The 23,898-nt window shown below is 39.1% G+C and overlaps 1 protein-coding gene across 1 annotated transcript in view; it reads left to right on the forward strand.

The window, feature by feature from the left end:
- The window catches only part of LOC135225268 (uncharacterized), a 155,793-nt gene extending 134,435 nt beyond the window's left edge, over positions 1-21,358 (forward strand). The window contains exons 12-19 of the mRNA XM_064264597.1: positions 12,653-12,880; positions 13,058-13,156; positions 14,385-14,614; positions 17,515-17,616; positions 17,792-18,631; positions 19,458-19,554; positions 20,413-20,554; positions 21,232-21,358. Coding sequence (XP_064120667.1) covers positions 12,653-12,880; positions 13,058-13,156; positions 14,385-14,614; positions 17,515-17,616; positions 17,792-18,631; positions 19,458-19,554; positions 20,413-20,554; positions 21,232-21,341 — 1,848 coding nt within the window. The 3' untranslated portion in view covers positions 21,342-21,358. The remainder of the gene's footprint in view (positions 1-12,652; positions 12,881-13,057; positions 13,157-14,384; positions 14,615-17,514; positions 17,617-17,791; positions 18,632-19,457; positions 19,555-20,412; positions 20,555-21,231) is intronic.
- The last annotated feature ends 2,540 nt before the right edge of the window (positions 21,359-23,898 follow it).

Raw genomic sequence — 23,898 nt, forward strand, 5'->3', positions numbered from 1 at the left:
ATATAAATAAAATGTCAAATTATGAACAATTGTTAAGAATTACCAGTTACTTGTTCAAATTTTGTAGTAGATTAAAGGGTGGTGATCCTAAAAAGAAAGCCTTAGAGTATTGGGTGAAAATTGCACAGAAAGAACTACTTTACAGTAGAATTAGATTTTTTACAAAGCAGTGCCAATATTACTAATAATATACCTCCTCTAGTGTCCAATTTAAATTTATTTTTAGATTCAAAGGGTATAATTAGGTCTAGGGGAAGAATATCTAAGTGTTTGTACTTTGACTTTGATGTTCATAACCCAGTATTACTTCCTAAAGAGCATAGGTTTACCTCATTGTTAATAAAGCATTGTCATTTGAAGGTACAGCATTTAGGAATAGGCACTACGTTAAACTACCTTAGGGAACAGGGATTTTGGATTCCCAAGGTAGGTCAGCTGTAAAGACTGAGCTGAGTAGTTGTAATATATGTAGGAAATATAATGCCTTAGCTTACAGATACCCGAAGTTTACAGATATGCCTAAACACCACATGAATTTAGTCAAGCCTTTTCAGCATGTAGGTATTGATTTCACAGGACACCTTTGGGTTAGGGATGAGTTGAGTGGTAAGACCACAAAAATGTTCATATTAGTTTTCACTTGTCTTAACGTGCGCGCTGTTGCACTTTGAATTGTTACCAGACATGTCCACTAAAAATTTTGTTCTCGCTTTCCAAAGATTTAGTAATATGTACACAATACCACAATACCTGTACAGTGACAACGCTAAGTCTTTTCTCAAGGGTGGAAGTATCCTTGAAAGGTCTTTGGAGTCGCAGGAATTTCAATCTGAATTAAGGAAATGTAATATCAAACACATTAAAATTCCTTTATATTCAGCATGGGTTGGTTCTGCTTGGGAGAGATTGATTAGAGTGTTAAAGAATTGTCTTTATAAAGTAATAGGAAGATCTAAATTAACTTACTTTGAATTATTAACTACCCTTTCTAATATTCAATTAGCGATAAATTCCAGGCCTTTAACATATAGATCAAGCTCAGAAAATTTAGAGTTTATAACTCCAAATTCCTTTATCAAATTGCATGGTAATTCATCCCTCATTTTGAGAAAAGATGATGGTGATGTTTGGTTGGACGATTCTAGTCAACCTTCTTTAGGAGAGAACTGTAGAAATACAGGAAGAAATTATTGAAAATTTTAAGAAATTGTGGTATGAAAAATTATCTCTTAAGCCTGAGAGAACATAGCAGAAATTTGTACCAAAGTAAATGGGAAAATAGAATTAAAGTTGGTGACATTGTCCTAATTAAAGCTATTAATAAGCCCAGACCATTTGGATGATGGGTAAGGTATTAGAATTAATATTAGGATTTGACAATAAAATTAGGTCAGTGAAACTAAAGCAAGCTAATGGGGCTATAGAATATCATTCTATTTGTAATCTTTATCCTATGGAACTGTCAGTGACACATGCTATAAGAGAAAGGCAAACCAGAGATAATTCAATGGAAATTGAGGTAGAAACAGGCAGTATAAATAAACCTGAATCTATTCACGTTGAACAAGGCGAAAGGTCTGTAAGACCCAAGAGAAAGGCTACCGAAAGATTTGAAAGAATGCTAAGGGAAAATTTAGATAATTTGTAAAGACTGCTTTTCAGTATATTATTTACTGTAATTACTAATAATCAAGTTTTTATTTTGACTAAAATGCTACACACTCGAAACTTTTTCAGTGTGAGGATATATTTTATTAAATGCTTTATTCTTTAACTTAAAAACAAGGATTAAGGGCATTGCAAATAATTACTTTCTAGGTAAATAAATAAATAAACTAAATATGTAAACAAAAAGTAAAATTAGGAGATAGCCTATAGTAAACTAAGCTAAGTTAAAATTGGTGTAAAAAATTTAAAATAAAATGCTACACTTAAAATAAAAAAAAAAAGTGAAGACTTAAGTTAAAATGCTACACTTTTAGTAACGTGAGGATGATACTAAAGTAACTTAGCCATACTTTTATTTAGCGTTGTTGGAAATAATTGTTTAACGCAGTAGCCAGATTTAAGGTGGCCTTAATAAATAATGTTTGGTTAATGAAGATATTCATTGCAATTCTATAATCGCAATCCTTTGTGGGGAGTGTGTTAGAAATCAGAAAGGATTGATATTTGTGTCCGACTGTGGGGAATAGCCATTCGGTCGTTAGCTTCACTCGAAGCTTTCTATTTTTCTTAATAAGTTAAAAGTAAATAACTTAATGCTACTTAGTATAGTAACTATTAGCGTTAATGATAAGTGAAATGAATAATAAAAATTAAACTTATGAATTAAATTACTTAAACTAGTAATTGCCTAATAGGTCTTAAGTTCGCGCGTGCGTAATATGTACCTGTCAAAGGTAAGAAGTAAATTACCTCGGAGGTTACTACAGCCACGGCGAACAGTTACAGTAAGAGTTTCTCATTAGCAAGGCCGGCATCTACATTGTAATAGGAAATTAACCCTGAACAAAACTGAACGTTCTAACTCCAAGACAACGACAATTTTGGAATACGTCAACGTCAACGTCAACATTTGTGATAAGTGCTTTACATTATTATGTATCTTTGGCCATGTCTAGGGAAAAAGGTAATGTACGGCAATGTCACAAAGTTTTATTAGTGGATCTATTCTTTAATGTAAGTTGTTTTGGTTGTTAAATAATTGTTTTGTTTATTAAATATAAGTAAGACTGAAATTAAAATAAATTCCAATAACATGCTTCCGACCGCCATCTAACCACTCCCATTCATTCTTCACCAATCTCTCTCTCTCTCTCTCTCTCTCTCTCTCTCTCTCTCTCTCTCTCTCTCTCTCTCTCTCTCTCTCTCTCTCTCTCTCTCTCTCTCTCTCTCTCTCTCACACAACCTTTGTAGATGTTGTCAAATATAAACTAAAATTACTCCTCCATAGTGTGTGTACCTCTGTCCTTTGTTGTTGAAAGATGTGTGCTGGTTGCCAATTCTGTCTGTATATTGATTACTTAGAAGAATAAATATTAACTACTAAGTTTAGGTTATGAAACATATTACGTATATATGTTTAGTCTAAATGATATTTTTAAAACCAATTTTACTAAAGTCCATGAAGTAATAATTACCCCTCTAGTTTACTGAGATGCACTTGATTCTTGTGGTACTCACACACAATCGGACCACAGTTTTTATAGCTATTGTTCAGGGACCACAATGTTTTTATAACTATGAAATATTTGTTATTATTATGATGTTCAGCTTTGCTATTTGTTAAATCATAAATACGGTACAACTATTATTATTATATATTGAAGATGGCAGCCTTCATTGAGAGTTTTTCAGTCCATTCTCCAATATAACTATGGGCTGCCTTTTTATGGGAGATATTCATATTCATGTGTTTATTACCTTTTGTATATTTTTCAAAATGGCTTTACATATGGAGATACTATGCTTATGAAGATATTTCGTAATTCAAAGCTTACCTTGCATATCAGGAGAGTATACTGCACTATATATATCATTGTAGTATAAGCAGTACATTTCAGTGGTGTATTAAATTTATGAAGTATGAGTACATTACTGTAATTAGATATTTGGGTATGAGTCACAACTCTGCATTGACTAGATAATTCTCGAAATGTTTTTGGACATTTCATTTTGGGTATCTTGGGTAAATGTAATCCAGTAAACCTAGAAAACCTCGTTGCCTAATCACTGGAAATTAAAATTGGTTATGTGCTCCAGTTGTATTTTTGGATTGCAACCTTCTGGGTGACATACCTACCCCACTATCTACAACTAGGGTAATTGAGGATAGCATTCTTATACAGCTAAGATGATTTTTTTTTATTTTGAAATGTAAATTTTAATGTTTTTATTAAAAGTAAACCCACTTTAGGAGCATTAGGTTCATGGGACATATTTTAGCAGGAACCCAGTTAGAATCCCAGTACGATATTGAAGTACTTTTCATGTAACCTTAAGGCCCATATTTATACTGAATTAAGATTTTATTGGTATAGTCTTTGCCTTGTTTGTTGTGTATGAGTTCTCTCCATACTATTGTGGCCTGTGCTCTTTCTGCCTGGACCCCTGTAAGTCAGGTCGTCTACTGTCCTCATTTTCCACAATTTCCTAACCTTTCTACAGGTTTTCATCCTACTACTTTCCTGCCTATGTATCTTAGTCTAGTATTTTATTATTGCGCCTTTTCAAAATTTTCTCCATTTTCTCCTTATCATTGCCCATGTCTCTGCTTCGTAGAGTAATACAGGCATTTTTCACCAATCATGAGTCATCTCATTGCATTATTTTTCTTGTTTTTGCTCTCTTGCTTCCTTTCCAGTCACCATAAGCTTTATTTTTCTTACTTGATTTTTAGTCCACTTTTCCTCCTGAAAAAAATTTTTAATCTCTTCTTCTGTTACTGTTGTTCATTTTAGATATTTTATGTAGTGGCTCCCTTTTCTGTACTTCCTTGTAGTTTTTTCCATTTATGATAAATAGAAAGGTGCTTAGCACTTATCAGCAGTTACCTCAAATTCTCATGACAAACCTGCCACTGTCTTCACTCTTGAAATGTTTTGGCAGGAGCTTAATGAATTATTGTGGAACGTTTTCCCATCATGATAACCATATAATTATTTGTCTAGGTACTTCATCAAATGCCTTTTCAAAATACAGAGTTATGTGGTATGTTGTCCATTATGCATTGTAGTTTTTGTATAGTTGCGTCATCATTGCTTCTGTTGTCAGTCTGTGGCATAAAGCCAAACAACAATTGTAGATTTTAAGAATTCTGTGCAGCCTTTCCTACCATAACAAATCCAGTTTCTTCTTAATATGTTAAGCAATCTTATTCTTCTGAAATTTCCGTATTGCAGTGTATATCCTTTTCCTGTGTATTCCAATATTGGAAAGCCCACTACCCACTTCTGGTCCTTGCTTCCTTTTGACAAGGCTTCATATATTCTCATAAGGTCTTGGCTAACCAGCTTTTTCTCTTACTGCTTATGCTAGATTTCTTGTTATTCTGAATGGTTCTGAGGCTTCTCCATTATTTTTTACCAGCCTGCACTATACTGGACATTGTCAAAGAAGAATGTATACTTTGTTTTTCTGAGAAACATTAGGTCTTAATGGTTCATGAACTCTGGTACTATATGATAGAGGTTGGTTTGTAACCCAAAGGTTGCTTTAGATGTCACCTAGAATCGTATAAGCTATACATGGAAGGATAGGCAAGTGGTTGGTTTGTAACCCAAATATTGCTGTAGAGGTCACCTAGAATCTTAAAGCAATAGTGTACATGGAAGGAGGGCAAGTTACCTCCCTTACCCTTTTACTAGTTTCCTTTTTGTGTGTATGTTGCAGTCTGTTTGTACAATATAGATATACATTTGTTCTGTATCCATATGGGGAGTATGTTTTTTCTAATACTAATGATGGTAATGTAAATCATGATATAAAAATTCTGAGAAATTAAAGCTAGCCAGCTTGCAAAGTCATAAAATGGCAATCTATCCATTTTCTAATGTACTTATAGAAATTAAGTACTTTAATTTAATTTTAATTAAAGATTAGCTACCTGTTTGAATTTTTATGTAAGCCTTGCTATTTCTATTTGGCCTTTTACTTGGGATGATTCACTCATAATGTGTTTTTTTAATTTTTTTATGAATTTATATAAAATTTTAAAATTTTATAAACTTGAATTGTTCATACACGAAACAAACCTTCGGTCTTAACATTAGGATTTACTAGCGCCAAGCTGGAAACCGGTAGAATTAAAATTACACTTGTGAGATCCAGGGACTAATGGCATCTATACCAGGTCACGGGGCATGTATACCCAGAATGCCCACGGCTACCTGTGACCCATCAGTTATTTTCCTACCGCCTTTAAGATAAGACGTGTTACTGTCTATCTCATTTAAAGCCGGTTTTTTCAGTTTGCCCGTTCTTTATCCATTTCATTTTTTATTTTTCATTCCTTTTCTTTCTCCAAGTGTGATCAGTGTGTGGTAAGAGTGTATTACGTGGTATGATGGAGAATTTTGCCTCAACATCGGAATCGTCTACCGCTTCGAAGAGGAGACAAAGGAAATGCCCAGGAGTCAGTGGCTTCCCTTGTTCTAGGTTCCTAACCTCGGTGTCGACGGATCCTCATCCAACGTGTAGTAGGTGCAGGGAAAACGTATGTACGATTACTAATCCGTGTTCTGTTTGTCGCGGTTGGTCGGTGGAACAGTGGAAGAAGTTCTATGGGAAAAGCCAATACAAAAGAAAGGGGGTGACGCCATCTTTGGATGACCAAATCTTACCGGCTTCTTTTGTATCGGTAATAAACCAGGCTGCTCCATATGTTTCTCCACCTGCTTTTGAATTGTCTCATACCCCTTCGGTTTTCTCCTAGCGGTTCTGTATCGGAAACGTCAGGAGGGGCCTTGGGTAATTTTATGAATAATTTGCACTCTCCTTTGTTCCCAGCAAGTAGAGGGGGAGATCCGCCATCTTTGTTCCAGGCTCCTGCTACGCAAGCGCATAGGTTAGATGGTACGTGGTCAGCGCTGGGCCTACCAGGCGTACCAACCTTGGATGGTCTGCTTGCGCATTATATGACGTCACGGTTCCAGCAGGGTCCGGCAGCGCTGAATGTTCCTCATCCCCCGGGCTTGCAATTTATGGAATTAATGCCGCTGCTTCTCCATCCCACACTCAGTATTTACAGCGATGCAGAACGTGGGAGGTAATTTGGCAGCAAACGTGCGGTTACCAGCAGAAACCTCTCAGTCTCTCCCTACGAGAGGGATGAGTCACAACATACGTCACCACTCTGAGATGGCAGGCGTGATGACGTCACAGACCGATTCTCGGCCTTTTTCGCTGCACCCAGACGCTAATACGTCTTCTGATCCGTCAATGCAAACTGTAATGCAGAAGTTACACGATATAGAGGAGAGAATGAATAAGAGAGACAAAAAGAAAAAGTGTGATTCGCCTTCTTCGTCTTCTTCCTCTAGTTCGGCGTCATCGCTAAGTCCGATAACGTCACGGCGAGCGCCAGTCAAGCGTTGGAGGAGGATTCGGGAGTTCCTAGCGGATCCTCGGGCCAAGAGGAGAAGAATCAATTCTTCCTCTTCTTCGGACGGAGACTGTCATTTCCAGTCAGCAAGAAGGTCGGAAAATCAGTGGCTATTAAGCACAAGGTTGCCAGACGAAGCCGTTCACAAGAGTCCGAACAAGCGAGAGAGGTGACGGCCGGCGAGCTAGCGGCCGAGGCGGAGTTGCCAGTTCGGATCGCAAAAACTGCGATACCTCTGGTAAAATCGACGTTGGCGGCGAAAGGTGCAGCAGAGGATGGAATGCAGGGTCCCAGTTTCGCCCGTAAGGCCGTTCAAAATACGTACGAAGGACGATAAAGCTCCTATTAAAAGTACGAAAAAACAAAAATAGAGAGTTGGCAACCTCGGTCGGATACGTTCGTGGAAGGCAGTATCCGTCTGGATAGAAGGCCGAGGCCGGGCTCGCCGACGCTCGAAAACGATGCCAATGCTAATAAAGAAGAACTTACCTCTGTCTCAAGGGAGCCTTCATCTTGGAGATCTAGACGAGATTCTCGCTCTAGATCCATGAGCAGAGAGAGAGTGAGACGTTCTCGTTCCCCTGCTGACTATCTGGGATCGAGCCAACAGCGGCCAGCAAAGATCAAAAGAGGCCGCGGCCGTAGGGGCAGGCGGCCGTGGAATTCCGGGCCGTCTGTCAGAAGATAGAGGCGAGACAACATCTCTCGTGACGGAGAGTGGTACACTAGAGCCGAGGAAGGAGAAAACCAAGAGTTTCTGGCCTCGTATGCAGAGGTTATTGATTTGATTCGTCAATTCAATAGCCTTTCGGAGAAGACAGAAACACCGGCCAGTATGCTTCCTCCTGGAATTGACATGGCGTTTGGACTAAAGAGGGATACCAAGGTGTCGTATGAATTGCCTTGTTCGAGTCGTGCGGAATCGGTCTTGCAACACGTGAACGCAAAGATTGCAGGAAGGGATAATTCCTTAAGATCTAATAGATCATTTAAATTTATTCCCCCTCCAATGATAAAGCAAAGGAAATATTATACGACACCGAAGGTCCCTTTGCTGTCTAGACAAATGAACCCTAATGTTGTAAGGTTAAGGCCTGGATTAACCTTGGATCAGGTTAAAATGGAGTGCCCTTCGATGACGTACCAAGAGGCTGCCACGTTAGAAGCAACAGCTTCTTCTGTCTTTCAGGCTGCGTCCTGGTTAGACCTTTGGTCAACAGCAGTGGCGAAAATTGCATCCTCGGAAGCAACAGGAAAGTAGTAGATGAACCATTGTTCATTAGATTACTACAGTCAGGGGTCCAGGCGATTGCGTACCTGACAAACGTAAGTGCCAATGTTTGGGCAAATATCCTGCTAATAGGAGAGATGCAGCATTGGCTAGACTAAGCCGCAATGTGGATTTGGATTCCCTGTTAGCAATGAGGAATGGGGATATCTTGGAATCGCACTACTGTTGCCAGAGGTCATACTGGAAGAAGCGATAGATAGAAGAAGGATGGACACTAACGATAGGTTGGTGCAACAGGCAGTTAGGAAAACCTCTAACAGTCAAACTATTCCTTTGGAGGGAAGACAACAGCAGATGTCTCGAAAGAAACCAGTGAGACATAGCATCCCTAATAGAGTCACAAGACCCTCTTCCCCAAAGAGGATAACTCATCGGCCCTTTCACAATAGAAAACAAACAGAGGAAGGGGCAATAGGGGAAGGGGGAGAGGCTCAAGAAGATAGGATGGGCGCCTCCATCACTCGGCCACACCAGTGGGGGGTTGCCTGGCAAATCACTGGAAGGTGTGGCAGGAACTAGGGGCAGAGCAGTGGGTGGTGGATGTTCTCAGGATCGGGTATTTTGATTCCGTTCGAGATAACCCCGCCCCTGACAGATCAACCATTACCCCACGTCACTTATGCCCACAAATCTCAGAAGGCCACTATTCTGCAGGACGAAGTGAAGAAGATGATGGAAAAAGGAGCTGTGCAACAAGTATGCAGTCCGACAAAAGACTTCTGCAGCAGGATTTTTCCTGGTACCCAAAGCCAACGGGGAGTGGAGGACAGTAATAGACCTGTCAACGCTGAATCTGTTTATAAGGAAAACCAGTTTCAAGATGGAAACTCCGAAAACGGTTCTACAAGCAGTCAGAATCGGAGACTTTATGCTGACAGTCGATTTAAAGGACGCATACTTTCAGATACCAGTCCATCAGTCTTCAAGGAAATTTCTCCGCTTCAGTCTTGCAGGGAAAGCTTTCGAGTTCAAGGTCCTGTGCTTCGGATTGACAACGTCTCCTCAAGTTTTTACAAGAGTGTTCACCCTCGTGTCGGCGTGGGGCGCACGCTCAGCGGGGATCAGGCTGATAAGATATCTGGACGATTGGCTGGTGATAGCAAAGTCCAGGGAGAAATTACTCAGGGACAAGGCGGCCCTCCTGCAGCTTGTCACAGCCTAGGTATTGTGGTGAATCAGAAGAAGTCGCAGCTGGATCCAAGTCAAACGTTTGGAATATCTGGGAATGGTGATAGATACAACACAAGCCAAAGTATTCCCAACAGACCAAACAGTACAGAATGCAAACAAGTGGTGAATGCCTTTCTGGGAAAGCAGACACAGCCAGCAAGACAGTGGCAGGTGGTGCTGGGAATCCTAACCTCCCTGGAGAAGCTAGTACCACAAGGAAGGCTTTACACCTTCGGTCCCTACAATGGAGGATGGGAAGGAGTTTTGGTCACCAACAGTAGATCACCCGTACGAGCAAATTCCCTTGTCGGCAGAAGTGAGGAAAGACTTGCTGTGGTGGGTGGACGACGACAATCTGACAGTGGGTGTCCCCCTTCAACAATCCTCCCCAGACCTCTTGCTGTTCTCGGATGCGTCACTAGAAGGCTGGGGAGCCCATATGGAGGAGTTGATGGTGTCAGCAAAATGGAGTTGCAAGGACAGAGAACTCCATATAAACGTGCTGGAGTTGAAAGCAGCTTTCCTGGCTCTACAAGAATTCAGGGAGAGAGTAAAGGGACACTTCGGTGGTATTGATGTCAGACAACACCACAGTAGTAGCTTATATAAACAAGCAAGGAGGCCTAGTTTCTCGGCAGTTACATGTGATGACAGTTCAACTTCACCAGTGGGCTATAGAGAACCTGGTAGACATCAAGGCCAGGTATATTCCGGGAAAAAGAAACATAGTGGCCGACAAGTTGAGCCGCAGGGATCAGATTCTGGGAACGGAGTGTCCCTACACCAACAGGTAGTGGACAGGATGCTCATGTTGTGGGAAGGACCGATCATAGACCTATTCGCAACCAGGTACAACAAAAAGTTGGAAGTGTATTGTTCAGTAGTCCTGGACGCAGAGGCAGCAGCAGAAGATGCGCTACAACACCCCTGGGACAATCTGGACGTGTACGCATCCTCCTCCATTTTGTCTAATCCGTCAGGTTCTGAACAGGGTAATGCGGTCTCAGAACCTCAAGATGACCCTGGTAGCCCCGTTATGGCCGAAAGCAGAGTGGTTTCCAGACCTACTGGAACTCCTAGTAGATGTGCCAAGAGAGTTACCTCCATGGAGCAACCTTCTGTGTCAGCCTCACGTGGAGAGGTACCACCAGTCGGTGAAGTCCCTATCGCTTCACGGGTGGAGACTGTCAAGTATCTCCTCCGAGAGCGAGGGTTTTCGCAGAAAGCAGCAACTCAGATGGCAGGTAATATCAGAAAATCATCTGCGACAGTATACCAAGGGAAGTGGTCAGCATACTGTGATTGGTGTCGTAGGGGGAACGTGTCTCCACTCGGTACCACTATTCAGCAGTTAGCAGACTTTCTGATATATCTCAGAACAGAAAAACATATGTCTGTATCTGCAGTGAAGGGGTACAGGGCTGCTCTAGCCTCAGTCTTACGAATGAAAGGAGTGGACATATCGTCTTCATGGGAGTTGGCCATGCTGATGAGGAGCTTTGAACAGTCATGCCCACCAAAGGAGCTAAAAGCCCCAGATTGGGATCTGACCAAGGTACTGAGTAGTCTGACAAAACCCCCTTACGAACCACTAAGGCAGTCCACGGATAGGAGCCTGACCCTGAAGACAGTCTTCTTATTGGCCCTGGCTTCAACCAAAAGGGTGGGGGAGCTACATGGCCTCTCATATCTCATAAAGCACTCGAGAGGTTGGAGATCAATGGTGTGTGAGTTTGTCCCAGAATTCGTGGCAAAGACCCAAAATCCAACAATAGTAGACGCCAGATTCGACTCCTTTACCATACCTTCCTTGGCAGACTTTGTAGACAACGACAAAGCTGAAATGCTCCTGTGCCCCGTCAGGGCACTAAGGGAGTACTTAAAGAGAACAAGGCACCTCAGGCCGGCCGGGGTGCCAGAGGTTGTTCGTAAGTACAGGACGGAACAAGAAGGAAGTGTCCAAGAATACAATATCATTTTGGCTAAGGGAGACAATCAGAAATGCTTATACTGCAGAAGACAAAGGGTCAGATAGCCAGGTGGGAGCTAGAGCTCATGACATCAGGGAGGGGTGTGAGTGCTTCCCTGGGCATTTAAGAAGAAAACATGTCTGTGGATAAAATTCTGAAAGCTGGCGTGTGGAAGCGCCAAACAACTTTCACCTCATTTTATTTGAAAGATGTTGCCCATAGATCCTTGGACACCTTTTCCTTGGGTCCAGTGGTGGCGGCCCAACAAGTGATATAGTTCATCCAGTGCCCCTGGCGGGGGTCAGTTTTTTGCGTCTAGTCTAAGATGAAGGTATGAAAGTAGAATGAATGGGATGACTGGTCTTTTTCTTTACTACTTTCTTCCTACTCCTTTAACTACGGGCAGTATGAAGGAGAGTACCGTCATGTGCTGGAACGGACTAGATGCAGGTGAGATGGTCAGCCATACTGTGAAGCTATCTTAGCTGATGATATACTTTTCAGTAGCAACACACCCCTCTGGATAATAAGGAAAGAGGGGTGAAGGTGGATCCAGTAGCAAGGGACAAGAGTAAACAGTAGAATGGTATCTACACCCAGTGGGAGGAAACCAATAGATCCGCTTATATCTTTGGTCCTAGGTTCATTGTCCATTCTCTAGAATTTCCCTATATATTCGGAAATGGATAAGGTGGCAAACTTCCAGTCAGTTGTAGAGACTTACCTCCCTCCAATAGTAAGTCTATCCTAATGTTAAGACCGAAGGTTTGTTTTCGTGTATGAACAAATACCAAAATTTTGTAACTAATTTGTATTTTTCATTAAACTAACAAACCTGAGGTCTTAACAGTTAAAGGCCCACCTCGAACCACCCCATCTAGCAGTCTAAACTGGAGGGTTAGAAATATAACTGATGGGTCACAGGTAGCCGTGGGCATTCTGGGTATACATGCCCCGTGACCTGGTATAGATGCCATTAGTCCCTGGATCTCACAAGTGTAATTTTAATTCTACCGGTTTCCAGCTTGGCGCTAGTAAATCCTAATGTTAAGACCTCAGGTTTGTTAGTTATGAAAAATACAAATTAGTTACAAATTTGGTATTTTTATTTTGCAGTTAACTCACTCTTTAGAAGAGCTAACAGGTGTTAAAGGAGAAGCAATAAGGAAATTGCAAGAAGAGGCAGCTCTTGTAGAGGAGTTGAAGCAAGCCAACACATCCTTGACACAGCAAACTGGCGAATACGATTCAAAAGTTACATCATTATCTTCCGAACTTACTGACCTGCGAGAAACGATTAGTCAGTTACGCGAAAGTGTTGAAACTAAAGAATCAGAATTACAGGTATGCTTAAATAATTCCCCTAAAGTTTATTGACGAGTGGAAGTGAAATATAAGTGTTGGAATGATGAAATGCTATGCCTTTTTCTCCTTAAGTATAACATTTAATAAATTTATTTGTACTTAAAGAAATTTTGTACCTTTGTTCTTGAATTATGACATATTTAATTTATTTGCTAGGTTGCAAAGGAATGTCTGAAGCAACTGAGATTGACCTCTTCTGATGATAGTGCAGCACCAGATGAAGAGAAGTTATCAGCTCTTTTTGATGTGATAAGGGTTAGTATTACTTCTGTTTAGTACTTGTGACATAATGTATTAGGTAAGCTTTTTCCCTAATTTGTACTTTTACTTGTTTTCCATGTAATTTATTACTAAACATCAGACTGGAGTAAATTTTTAGTTTTAAAATTTTCATTGGATATATAATAATTTTTTTTTCAAAAACCACTTATATGGTGACAAAGTAAATAAGTAAATTGCCTGGAGCCATAAACCCAATTGAGTGAGCTTCCTTATTCCAACATTGAAACCAGAAGTTGGAATAATACCTTTAAAACCACTGTGAAATTATTCCATTGTTTAAGCTTTCCCTTGATAGGGCATTCCAGTCAAGCGCTTAGTTTTTGGCTTTTAATTCTATATTGCAGGTTGAGTAGATAGCATAAGAATCCTGAAATGGCATTTAATTTTGGTTTTGGTATGGTTTCATATATTAAAATGCATTCCAAAATATGCCACTATTGAAATGAATTAATCAGTGAGAAAATGAAACTTAAAAGGATAAAAGATTTATTAGATTTATTTTCTATGTAAGAAATGTTTTTATTTAAAATTGATAAGTGCAGCGAACAAATCTTTAAAAATTGTAGAGCTTTGTATCATTACACTGCCAAAAATGAATAGTTTCTACAGCTTGAAGGTTAAGATAGTTCTTGAAGTGGCTCTATTTGATTTCAAAACCTGCAGGCTACAGATCCAAAACCAGCCAGATTTCAGCCAGAGAAAGGTTTTGCACTTACACACAAGCATATTATTACCCTTTGTGACATTAATAATAATAAAGAAAGCTTCTCAAGCTTTGTGTAGTCTAGAATTGTCACTGTGGTTGAACAATTATGTAACCACATGGAAATAGTGTAGTTAGGTTGAAACTCACTTATAAAGATGGACTGGTATTGCTAAAAAGTGAATCATAACTGGTTACTACTGTAGAATTAATAAATGCCAAGATAGTCTTCTTTCAGTCAAAAATTTAAAATAATTGTTTTATAAAAATAAGAGAATATAAGAAACTGAGTAGTATATAGGCAATAATGCATTAATAAGTGATATACTGTACAGTGGATTTATTTTCAGTGAATAAACTTTGTAATTTAAGAACTATTATGAGTAATTTTGTAATTTAAGAACTATTATGAGTAATTTTGTAGAATTTTATTAAACTACAGAATACCATACTATTAATACAGTTTTGAGGAGGCTCTATCCCAACATGTTATTGCAGGTGAAGGCTGAATTACAAAAGGTAAACAACGATCGTCTTAATCTGGTCGAACAACTACAGGATGCAGAAATGGCACAAAAGAACTTAGAAGAGGCAATGGCTTCTATCCGCACAGAAGTTACAGAATTAAGAACTCACCATGACGTGGCTATTAGAGAAAAGCAAGAGGCCATGAGTAAATTAGAAGTCTTGACGAAGTACTTTGAAGAAAAAGAAGCACAACTTACAAAGTATGTCAAGATTTATACTTATCAAGCTCTGCATATTACTTGTAGTATGTTGCTTTTACTGCATAATAATAATAATAATAATAATAATAATAATAATAATAATAATAATAATATTAATAAGGAAACAAATTCACCATTAAGTATATGTACAGGACATGTTATATTTAAAGATAAATCTGCACAGATAGCTTTCGGGATTCCGGTCAATTCTCCTTTTCAGTTGAATGAATTTCTAAAGCTGTCTGTACAGATTTATCTTCAATTATATGTTCATATACATAACTGGATTTGTTTCTCCATTTTAAGACTCATGTTACTATGATTATTTTTTAATAATGATGATAATGATGATAATAAAAAAAAGGAAGTTGCATTTTAAAACACGTTTTGGTAAATCATAAAGATGCATCAATCCCTTTTGTTTTAGATAATGTCTTGGAAGAAAAAAGTGATTCATCATCCAAAGTTGGCATTGTCGCCTTTCACTTATACTGACCCTACTCATGAAACCTTTTCCTTTCACTTAAACTGACCCTTCTCATAAAACACCTTTTTTTCCCATTGTTCCACCGACTAAAAACGACCTACAGAACTAGGATTAGTAATTATACATACATTTCCTCTGTACCTATTACACATTGGATGTGAATCTGTGAACACCAATGATAAGAACCTCAAATAAGGGAACCCACTAATGCCCAGGCATTTCCTCTGTTTCTTGCGAGATCCCGAAGAAACTTTTGCCGTGGAATAAAATGATCCATAATATTCCAATACTTGTACAATCCAATGGAGAACACACACATGAAACAGAAAGAAATGAAAAAGTGGGCTAATTAAACTGGCTTTAAAAGGACAGCAGGCAAAGCATGTCCTCTCTTAAAGGCAGTAAGAAAAGATGCAATCATGAGATGCTGAAAACATTATGGAAGCTCCCACATAGCCCATGATCAAGCACAGATGCCAATAGTTCCTTACCTACAGTTTTTATTCATTTTACCGGTTTTCCAGCTGGTGCTGAAAGATTTACGGTATTGTTAAGACCTCAGGTTTGTTAGTTATGAAAAATACAAATTGATAAAAAAATGTGTCATTTTAAATTATGCAAGAAGTAGGTGAATTAATTTGACAAGATATTTACCGAGTATTTTTACAATGTACAGACAAATGCTTTGTAGAGCTACATTGTCTCTTTATTGGAGAAGAGAGAGAGAGGGATTTATAAAGGTCAGGATAGGTATCGTACATAGAGGCAGTCCCCAGTTATTGTGGGGGGGGAAGGGGCTGTGTTCCGTTCTCAGCAGGATGCTGATAAGTGAAAACTGCCATTAACCGGAACTCATTTTATGGCGCCGAGTTGCGGTTAATAGTGCCCCCTTTAGGTATGTTATGGTGCAATAACTGAAACTCAGCACGTTATAGCACCATAGATCGTCTATTTTATGGCACTAGACAAACACCATAAAACTGAGTCTGACAATGACCAGGGACTGTTAGTATGTATATTGCATATAAGCAAAAATGAGATTGGCAAAAGTTAGGGATTTCTCCATGATAGGTTAAAGGGATTTCTTCATGATTGGTTAAACCATTATACGGTACAGCTTATGTTGTAGGTAGAGGTTGTTACATTTGTCACACTGACTTGGGTGTACACCAGTGATGACAGAATTTAACTATATTATTGGGGTCTAAGGATATCAACCCCCACAAATCCCATTCTTGTCTTACTTCTCATTTGTCACAAGGATCATAGGAATGCTAACTTCCAGCTACTGGACAGCCCTGCCTACCTTTCAGAGCATTTGAAGAACAGGAACATGTGTAAGAGCTTCAGTAACCATAAGTTGATGCATCTCAATGTGACATAGAGGAGGGAGCCATTCATTAAGTATCTTCATGTCACCTAACAGTCTTTTAAATTTTAAATAACAAAATTAATCACTGCTGAGAACACCAACAGTCCCCAAGACAAACATTGCCTTCAGTTGAGACAAGGACTCTTCAAACCACCAGCATGAAACCCTCTGAGTAAGATACCTGAGCTACTGTCACACAGACAACAACAACCTCCATGTACATCATAATTAGTGTAGGAGGATTGTTGCACTGTAGGGGGTTAGTGCCGTCAGTGCACCTCGTTCGGTGCAATGTAGGCATTAATTAAGGTTCTTTACAGCGTCCCTTCAGCCCCTAGCTGCAACTACCTTCATTCCTTTTACTGTACCTCCGTTCATATTCTCTTTCTTCCATCTTTCCACCCTCTCCTAACAATTGTTTTGTAGTGGAACTGCGAGGTTTTCCTCCTGTAACACCTTTCAAACCTTTCACTGTCAATTTACGTTTCAGTGCTGAATGGCCTAGTTGCCCCAGTGCTTGGCATAATGCCAAAAATCTATGTGAATCAAAATCAAACCGCGTGGTCGTAAAGTGTATAATGAATAGATCAAACATGGCTAGACACACACCTTCCCACTTAAATTTTGCATATATATATTGTACATATCTTGACTGTTTTAATGAGTTGTCTTTTCCCAGTGAAGATGTTAAGATGTACCTTTACAAAATTCTTTGGTTTGTACAAAGCATCAATATACCTAACCAATGTCTAGGAAATTTGCTCTACCCATCTTCTTATGTTATTGAGAAATATATGAAGTCAGCCTTGCTGACATGGTAAAGTTATTTCAATACTAATAGCACTATTATTAATACTATATGCCTTTTAATGTGGAAATTGAGGTATATTATTTTTTATTTTAATAGAAACTTTATCTATGTCCTTTATGGTTAAGCTTGTTAAATCAATTATTATTCCACAATAATAGTGAATATTTTTGTATAGACGAGTTAGTGCTTACAGAAATGTTTTTAACATTTTGTCAATATGTCATTTACAGAGAACTGGAGTCACAAGAAGGATTAAGAGTTAATGCTGAAGGTTCTGCAGCTGTTGTTGCAAAGAAAATTCAGAATTATGAATTGGAATTAGCATCTTACAAGTGAGTACTATGGAACTGTTGTCTGATTATGACTTGGCTAGAGAGCACTATTTGTTTCTATTTCTTTGAGTTTTTAAAATGTTATCGATCATGATGGCTATTATTACTCATTTTTTCTTGTTTTTGTTTTCATTTTTATAATTGTTGCTACAAACCTCTTTCATGCTTTCTCAAGGAAACATAAAAAGCATTCTACTTTCGTGGATATTAAGCCTAAGAGGCAGCTATATCAGTTACCTCCTGAGGTTATCAATCTCTCTGATCTATCTCCAACTACTGCCAATGTTCCTCTGTCAGATGAGTACAAAGTAGAATGGGTCAAAGCTAGAGCAGAAATGAAAAGGCGCAAGTCTTCAGCTTCTTCAACAGATAAATCTGATAAAGCTAGTGTGTCCCCAACATCAAACAGAAATTCAGCTGGGTCATCATACCCATCTTCTGAGTCTTTAGCTTGCCCTAGTGATTCATCCACAAATCTGGTTGATTCCCCCATTCGACCGTGCCGTAGGAAAGATGTTAAACTAAGTGATGATGATGATGCCAAAGAACATAGATTAATTCGTGCACACACAGTAGATGTTGTCCCAGCAGCAGCTGCAGTTTCAACTGAACCAGTAAGCATCTCTGAAATGATTGAGATATCACCTTTGAGACCATCTTCCTTAACTGTTATGACAGGATCTCATCCTGTTTCTGTCGTTTATTCTGCATCTCGTCCTAGTGTCTTCCATCGCACAGTCTCTCCTGTTGGAAGATCTGGTTCATTAAATGATGATTTACCTAGCACATTCTCTGAAATAAAGAAAGATATCCCTGTTGTTACTGAGGAGAGAGTGATGAAGAGAGAGCTTTCAATTCCAAGCTTGTGCCTAGATGATGATGTCACTGAAAGTGTCAAAGAAAGTCCTGCTTCTGATGACTTCAAGAGCTCAGTAGCAGCAATACGTAGTTTCTATGAGGCCAAGAAGGGAATTTTGTTGGGCAAATCTAAGAATGAACCAGGCTTCAGACTAAGGTTAGAGAAGTCATAAGGAAAAGCAGTTCAGAATTAGTTATTGTGACACTAAGCTGTAGTGTTAAATTGTGGCTGTGCTTGATTTTAAGAAATAAATGCTGTTTAGAGTTGACACTGAGTATCCCTAGGTATGCTTTTATTTATTGAAATGCTTATGCCCCATCAGGAGGCTATATAGGTGGTGTCCATAGAATAATTCATATTTGGATTTTGCCATTTTTTGTTCAATGTGAATTCTAAATGGTTGAACCAATTTCATATTTATTCACATACCTGTTGATCTGAAGAAAATTATTGTATCATATTTTGTGTCTATTTTGTAGAAAGGTATTAAGTTTAAAGCAACATGCTAGATTTGATTTTGATGCTTTTTGGCAGTATACTATACAGTTTTGAGAAACTTTCATAGTTAATATGTAGTATGTATAAGTATTAGATATTTAACCTGACCACCAAGCTAAAATTTGTCATATAACTTTAGGTTGCCTCAGTTCTTTTGATAGTTTTGATAGATGGTTAGGTATTTTAATACAAGCATATGGTTACTTTTATGATCAGATGTATTTTAGCAGATAAATTGGTAATTTATTACCCATAGTTGATATTTTGTTGAATTGCCAATCTACAGGGTTTTTTTAAAGTCCAATTGATTATTTATAACCACTGAATACTTTCAGCTTCATTTATAAATTTACCCTATCAAGAGTCATGATTAAATAACTTCTGACTTCTGTTCGCTTACCTGAATATTTTCCTAGACTTTTTTTACTCATATAATTCATATGCAGTTTTTTTTTTTTACTGAGATAAGTTTTCATTTCTGCAGAACACAAGTTGAAACCTTGCGAAAGGAATTAGAAGAGCAGGAGGCCTCTTACAAATCTCAGATAACTATTCATGAACAAAAAGCCCATGAAAATTGGGTAAGTATAATGAAGATAACTATATTTCAGTATGATTAGGTTGACAGTACTTATACTTGGAATATTGTATGAAATATGCAAAAGAGCACTGATGACATTTTGGGTTAAATATGAAAAAAATAGATTAATTTGGCCATTTTGAATGGGTTGACAGTACAGTATTTACACATGTTAATGACACTTTGTTTTGATTCTACTAAGCATTTTCCTATAAACTGTATGAAAACAAAATAGGACTGTAACTTCCACTTGTCTTGTAGTCTTTTACTTTCTTTTGAATATTTTGGCTTTTTTGGTCTCATTCATTTTTCCTGCATGTTTTTCAGCTAATAATTACTACTGTATTGTAACCCATAATCTGTAGGCAGTCCCCGGTTTAAGGGGGGGGTTGTTTACTGTGTCTGACAACACGACAATAAGTGAAAATCGGCCAATTTTTTCATTTTTCACTTCACTTTTGGCGGCCGATTAACTGGACCATTGGCACCTCTGTTAGGTATGTATCGGCGCCAAGGAGTGGAAATCGGTGCATATCAAAGTGCCAAAAATTGCCGGTTTTCATCACAAAACAAGCCCCATGAAACTAGATTGCTGATAACTGAGTCCACTGATAACCGGGAACTGCTTTATTTGAGAGTATGGCTGTATCATCATGTATTTGTCAATATCCCTCCATGGGTCCTCCAGTTTTGATCCCATTAAAGCAAGTAAATTCATTACTGAAAGATAACAAGCATTTAATTTAATCAGGTGAATTTTTCTTCGGTGCATATTTACATTTTATTTTGTAAGACATTTTTGGTATTTATTACTTATAGTATCAGAATTGCAATAGAATAAATTTTTTTATTTATTTAGTTACAAGCGCGTTCAGCGGAACGCAAAAATGAGGAACAGAGACAAGAAAACAGTCAGTTAAGAGGTAGACTGACAATGTTACAGAAAGAGAAGGAGGAGGTCCAACAGTCCCAAGTCAACATCATTAAACCTACACCAAAACGTAAGTTATTTTTTATGTTTGTACTTTAACTCTATATACCCTTATGTAAGCCACACAGATTAGAATTGCTTGTGAGTTGGAGCTGACCTCCATACATGAGATGTCCCTAAAACCAAAGTGCAAATAAGGATACCTCTGTTAATTATTCAGGTGATGGTCATGACAGGTCAAATGTTGTTAGAAGTTGGTCACCAACTTCATAAAATTTGAAGGAACAATAAAATCTTTTGCTTGGTGCTTAAATATTTCAATTATTGTTTTTTGTGTGTCAAGTTTCCCTCACTATATTATTCAGTATCAGGGCAAGTTTTGTTTTAGTTTGACTGACAAGCTTTTTAGTGTTTTTAGTTAGATTTTGTTTTTTTTGGAACTGCAAGTCAAGGATTTTTATCCTGAGTGAGAATTTTGAATCTACATGGCAACCTCATTTAAATAATTTGTTCCAGAAAGACTACGTTAATTCTGTTATTTTCCAAGTGCTTTATGCTGAAAGGCCTTCCTTCTATTTGATTAGTAAATTGTTGAATTTAATAGTATTTACAACCCTTAGAAAAAAATTGCAATTTCCTTTAGAGAAGAATCCACAAGTTGATATAAGTAGCAGTAAAATTCAGCTGTATTATGTTGACATTATTAGTTCCCTTACTAATTTAGTGCTACAACATATTTACCTCCAGGTGTAGATGCTAATGGAACCATGTCCTCTCCAAGGCCCATGGTAGATGGTGTAGATGGTGATCATTCTGGCCCTCCATCCCTTCACAGGGACCTAGATTCTCCCCCCTAACCCCCCCCCCCCCCCTCATCCCATGCATGGGCCCCACCAATGTTGCCCATGATGTTCCCTCCTGGAGGTCCTCTTCCTCCTGGTGTGCCTCCTCCCCATGGTCTCCCCCCACCACCACCTGGTCTACCCCATGGTGTTCCCCCACCTCATGGGTTACCTCCTCATCCATTCCTTCCTGGAGAACCTCCCTTTATGGGGCCTCTCCCACCACTGCATGGAGATCGTCGCCTTCCTCCAGCAGGTGGTATGTCCTCGCCTCCATTCCGTCGTTCTGGCTCACCTTCTTACGATCACAGAAATGATAGGTATTCCCCCTTAAGTGATCCGATCACATATATCAGAAAAAAAAAAAAATCGGCGACATTCTCTCCTCCCCCTCTCCGCCGTAGACCATTGTCTCCTGAAATGCATCGTAATAGATCTCCAGATAGGAGATCAGATCGTACAAGGTCACCCGAGGCGATCAGATAGAATTTGAGATCCCCAGATCACCGTAATGAGAGGAGGTCTCCTGACCGCCGATCAGACAGACGATCTCCTGATAGACACTATACAAGGTCGCCTGATGGTTACATGAGACATAGGAATTCCCCAAGAAGCTACTATGATGAACCGGACTACAATAATGATGACTCAAGGTTACGGTCACATCATATAAAAGGTATTGTGCTTTAATCAGTACATTTGAACATGAGATGTTGAATCTTTTTAAATTAAAGAAAAAAATTCTACATGTGGGGATATTATTTACTGGGTTATTTCTCACATGTGGAACTTTTTTTTTTTATCATGCAAAGGTTTAGCATCTAAAATGTCTCGGTTAAGATCCTTGCATGTTTTTCATAAAAAAATTTTTTTTTGCATGCTTCTACTACAGGGAAGACTAATTTCAGCAAATTAAAAACATTTTGGCAGTCTGTGGAACAAGGCCAATCTGTTACAGGGCTTTCAGACAGTGAGTTCTCAGGTGCCAATAATTGAGGATATACAGAAAAAAGGTTAGCTTAGCTTTGTAATAAGAAATTTATGAAGTAGATTATAAATAAATGCACTTTTCTCTAGATTGTACGTGCTAGATGATAGTTAAAGGAAAATTTAGTGGGAAATGCATTGTGTAATGTTTGATTTAGAGGGGAAAGTTGTTTCTTATTGGAAAGCTTTTATAATTTGCCTTCCTTAGATTCTGAACTGTTGCTCTTTTTCTTTCATTTTCCATTTGTACACTAGTTTTTTTCCAATCAGCAGCCCAACCACACTATCTCTCACCGTGTTGTTAAGGACAGATTTTTCAGGCCAATTGAATAGTCATGCATAATGTAGTTGTATTTGTTATTTGTTCATACACGAAACAAACCCTCGGTCTTAACATTAGGATTTACTAGCGCCAAGCTGGAAACCGGTAGAATTAAAATTACACTTGTGAGATCCAGTGACTAATGGCATCTATACCAGGTCAAGGGCATGTATACCCAGAATGCCCACGGCTACCTGTGACCCATCAGTTATTTTCCTACCGCCTTTAAGATAAGACTGTTACTGTCTATCTCATTTAAAGCCAGTTTTTCAGTTTGCCCATTCTTTATCCATTTCATTTTTTATTTTTTCATTCCTTTTCTTTCTCCAAGTGTGATCAGTGTGTGGTAAGAGTGTATACGTGGTATGATGGAGAATTTTGCCTCAACATCGGGATCGTCTACCGCTTCGAAGAGGAGACAAAGGAAATGCCCAGGAGTCAGTGGCTTTCCCATGTTCTAGGTTCCTAACTTCGGTGTCGACGGATCCTCATCCAACGTGTAGTAGGTGCAGGGAAAACCGTATGTACGGTTTACTAATCCGTGTTCTGTTTGTCGCGGTTGGTCGGTGGAACAGTGGAAGAAGTTCTATGGGAAAAGCCAATACAAAAGGAAGGGGGTGACGCATCTTTGGAGACCAATCCTTACCGGCTTCTTTTGTATCGGTAATAAACCAGGCTGCTCCATATGTTTCTCCACCTGCTTTTGAATTGTCTCATACCCTTCGGTTTCTCCTAGCGGTTCTGTATCGGAAACGTCAGGAGGGGCCTTGGGTAATTTTATGAATAATTTGCATTCTCCTTTGTTCCCAGCAAGTAGAGGGGGAGATCCGCCATCTTTGTTCCAGGCTCCTGCTACTCAAGCGCATAGGTTAGATGGTACGTGGTCAGCGCTAGGCCTACCAGGCGTACCAACCTTGGATGGTCTGCTTGCGCATTATATTGACGTCACGGTTCCAGCAGGGTCCGGCAGCGCTGAATGTTCCTATCCCCCGGGCTTGCAATTTATGGGAATTAATGCCGCTGGCTTCACCATCCCACTCAGTATTTACAGCGATGCAGAACGTGGGAGGTAGTTTGGCAGCAAACGTGCGGTGCCAGCAGAAACCTCTCAGTCTCTCCCTACGAGAGGGATGACGTCACAACATACGTCACACTCTGAGATGGCAGGCGTGATGACGTCACAGACCGATTCTCGGCCTTTTTCGCTGCACCCAGACGCTAATATCGCCTTCGTGACCCGTCAATGCAAACTGTAATGCAGAA

Source organism: Macrobrachium nipponense, chromosome 13, assembly GCF_015104395.2.
Source record: "Macrobrachium nipponense isolate FS-2020 chromosome 13, ASM1510439v2, whole genome shotgun sequence".
Classification (NCBI taxonomy): domain Eukaryota; kingdom Metazoa; phylum Arthropoda; class Malacostraca; order Decapoda; family Palaemonidae; genus Macrobrachium; species Macrobrachium nipponense.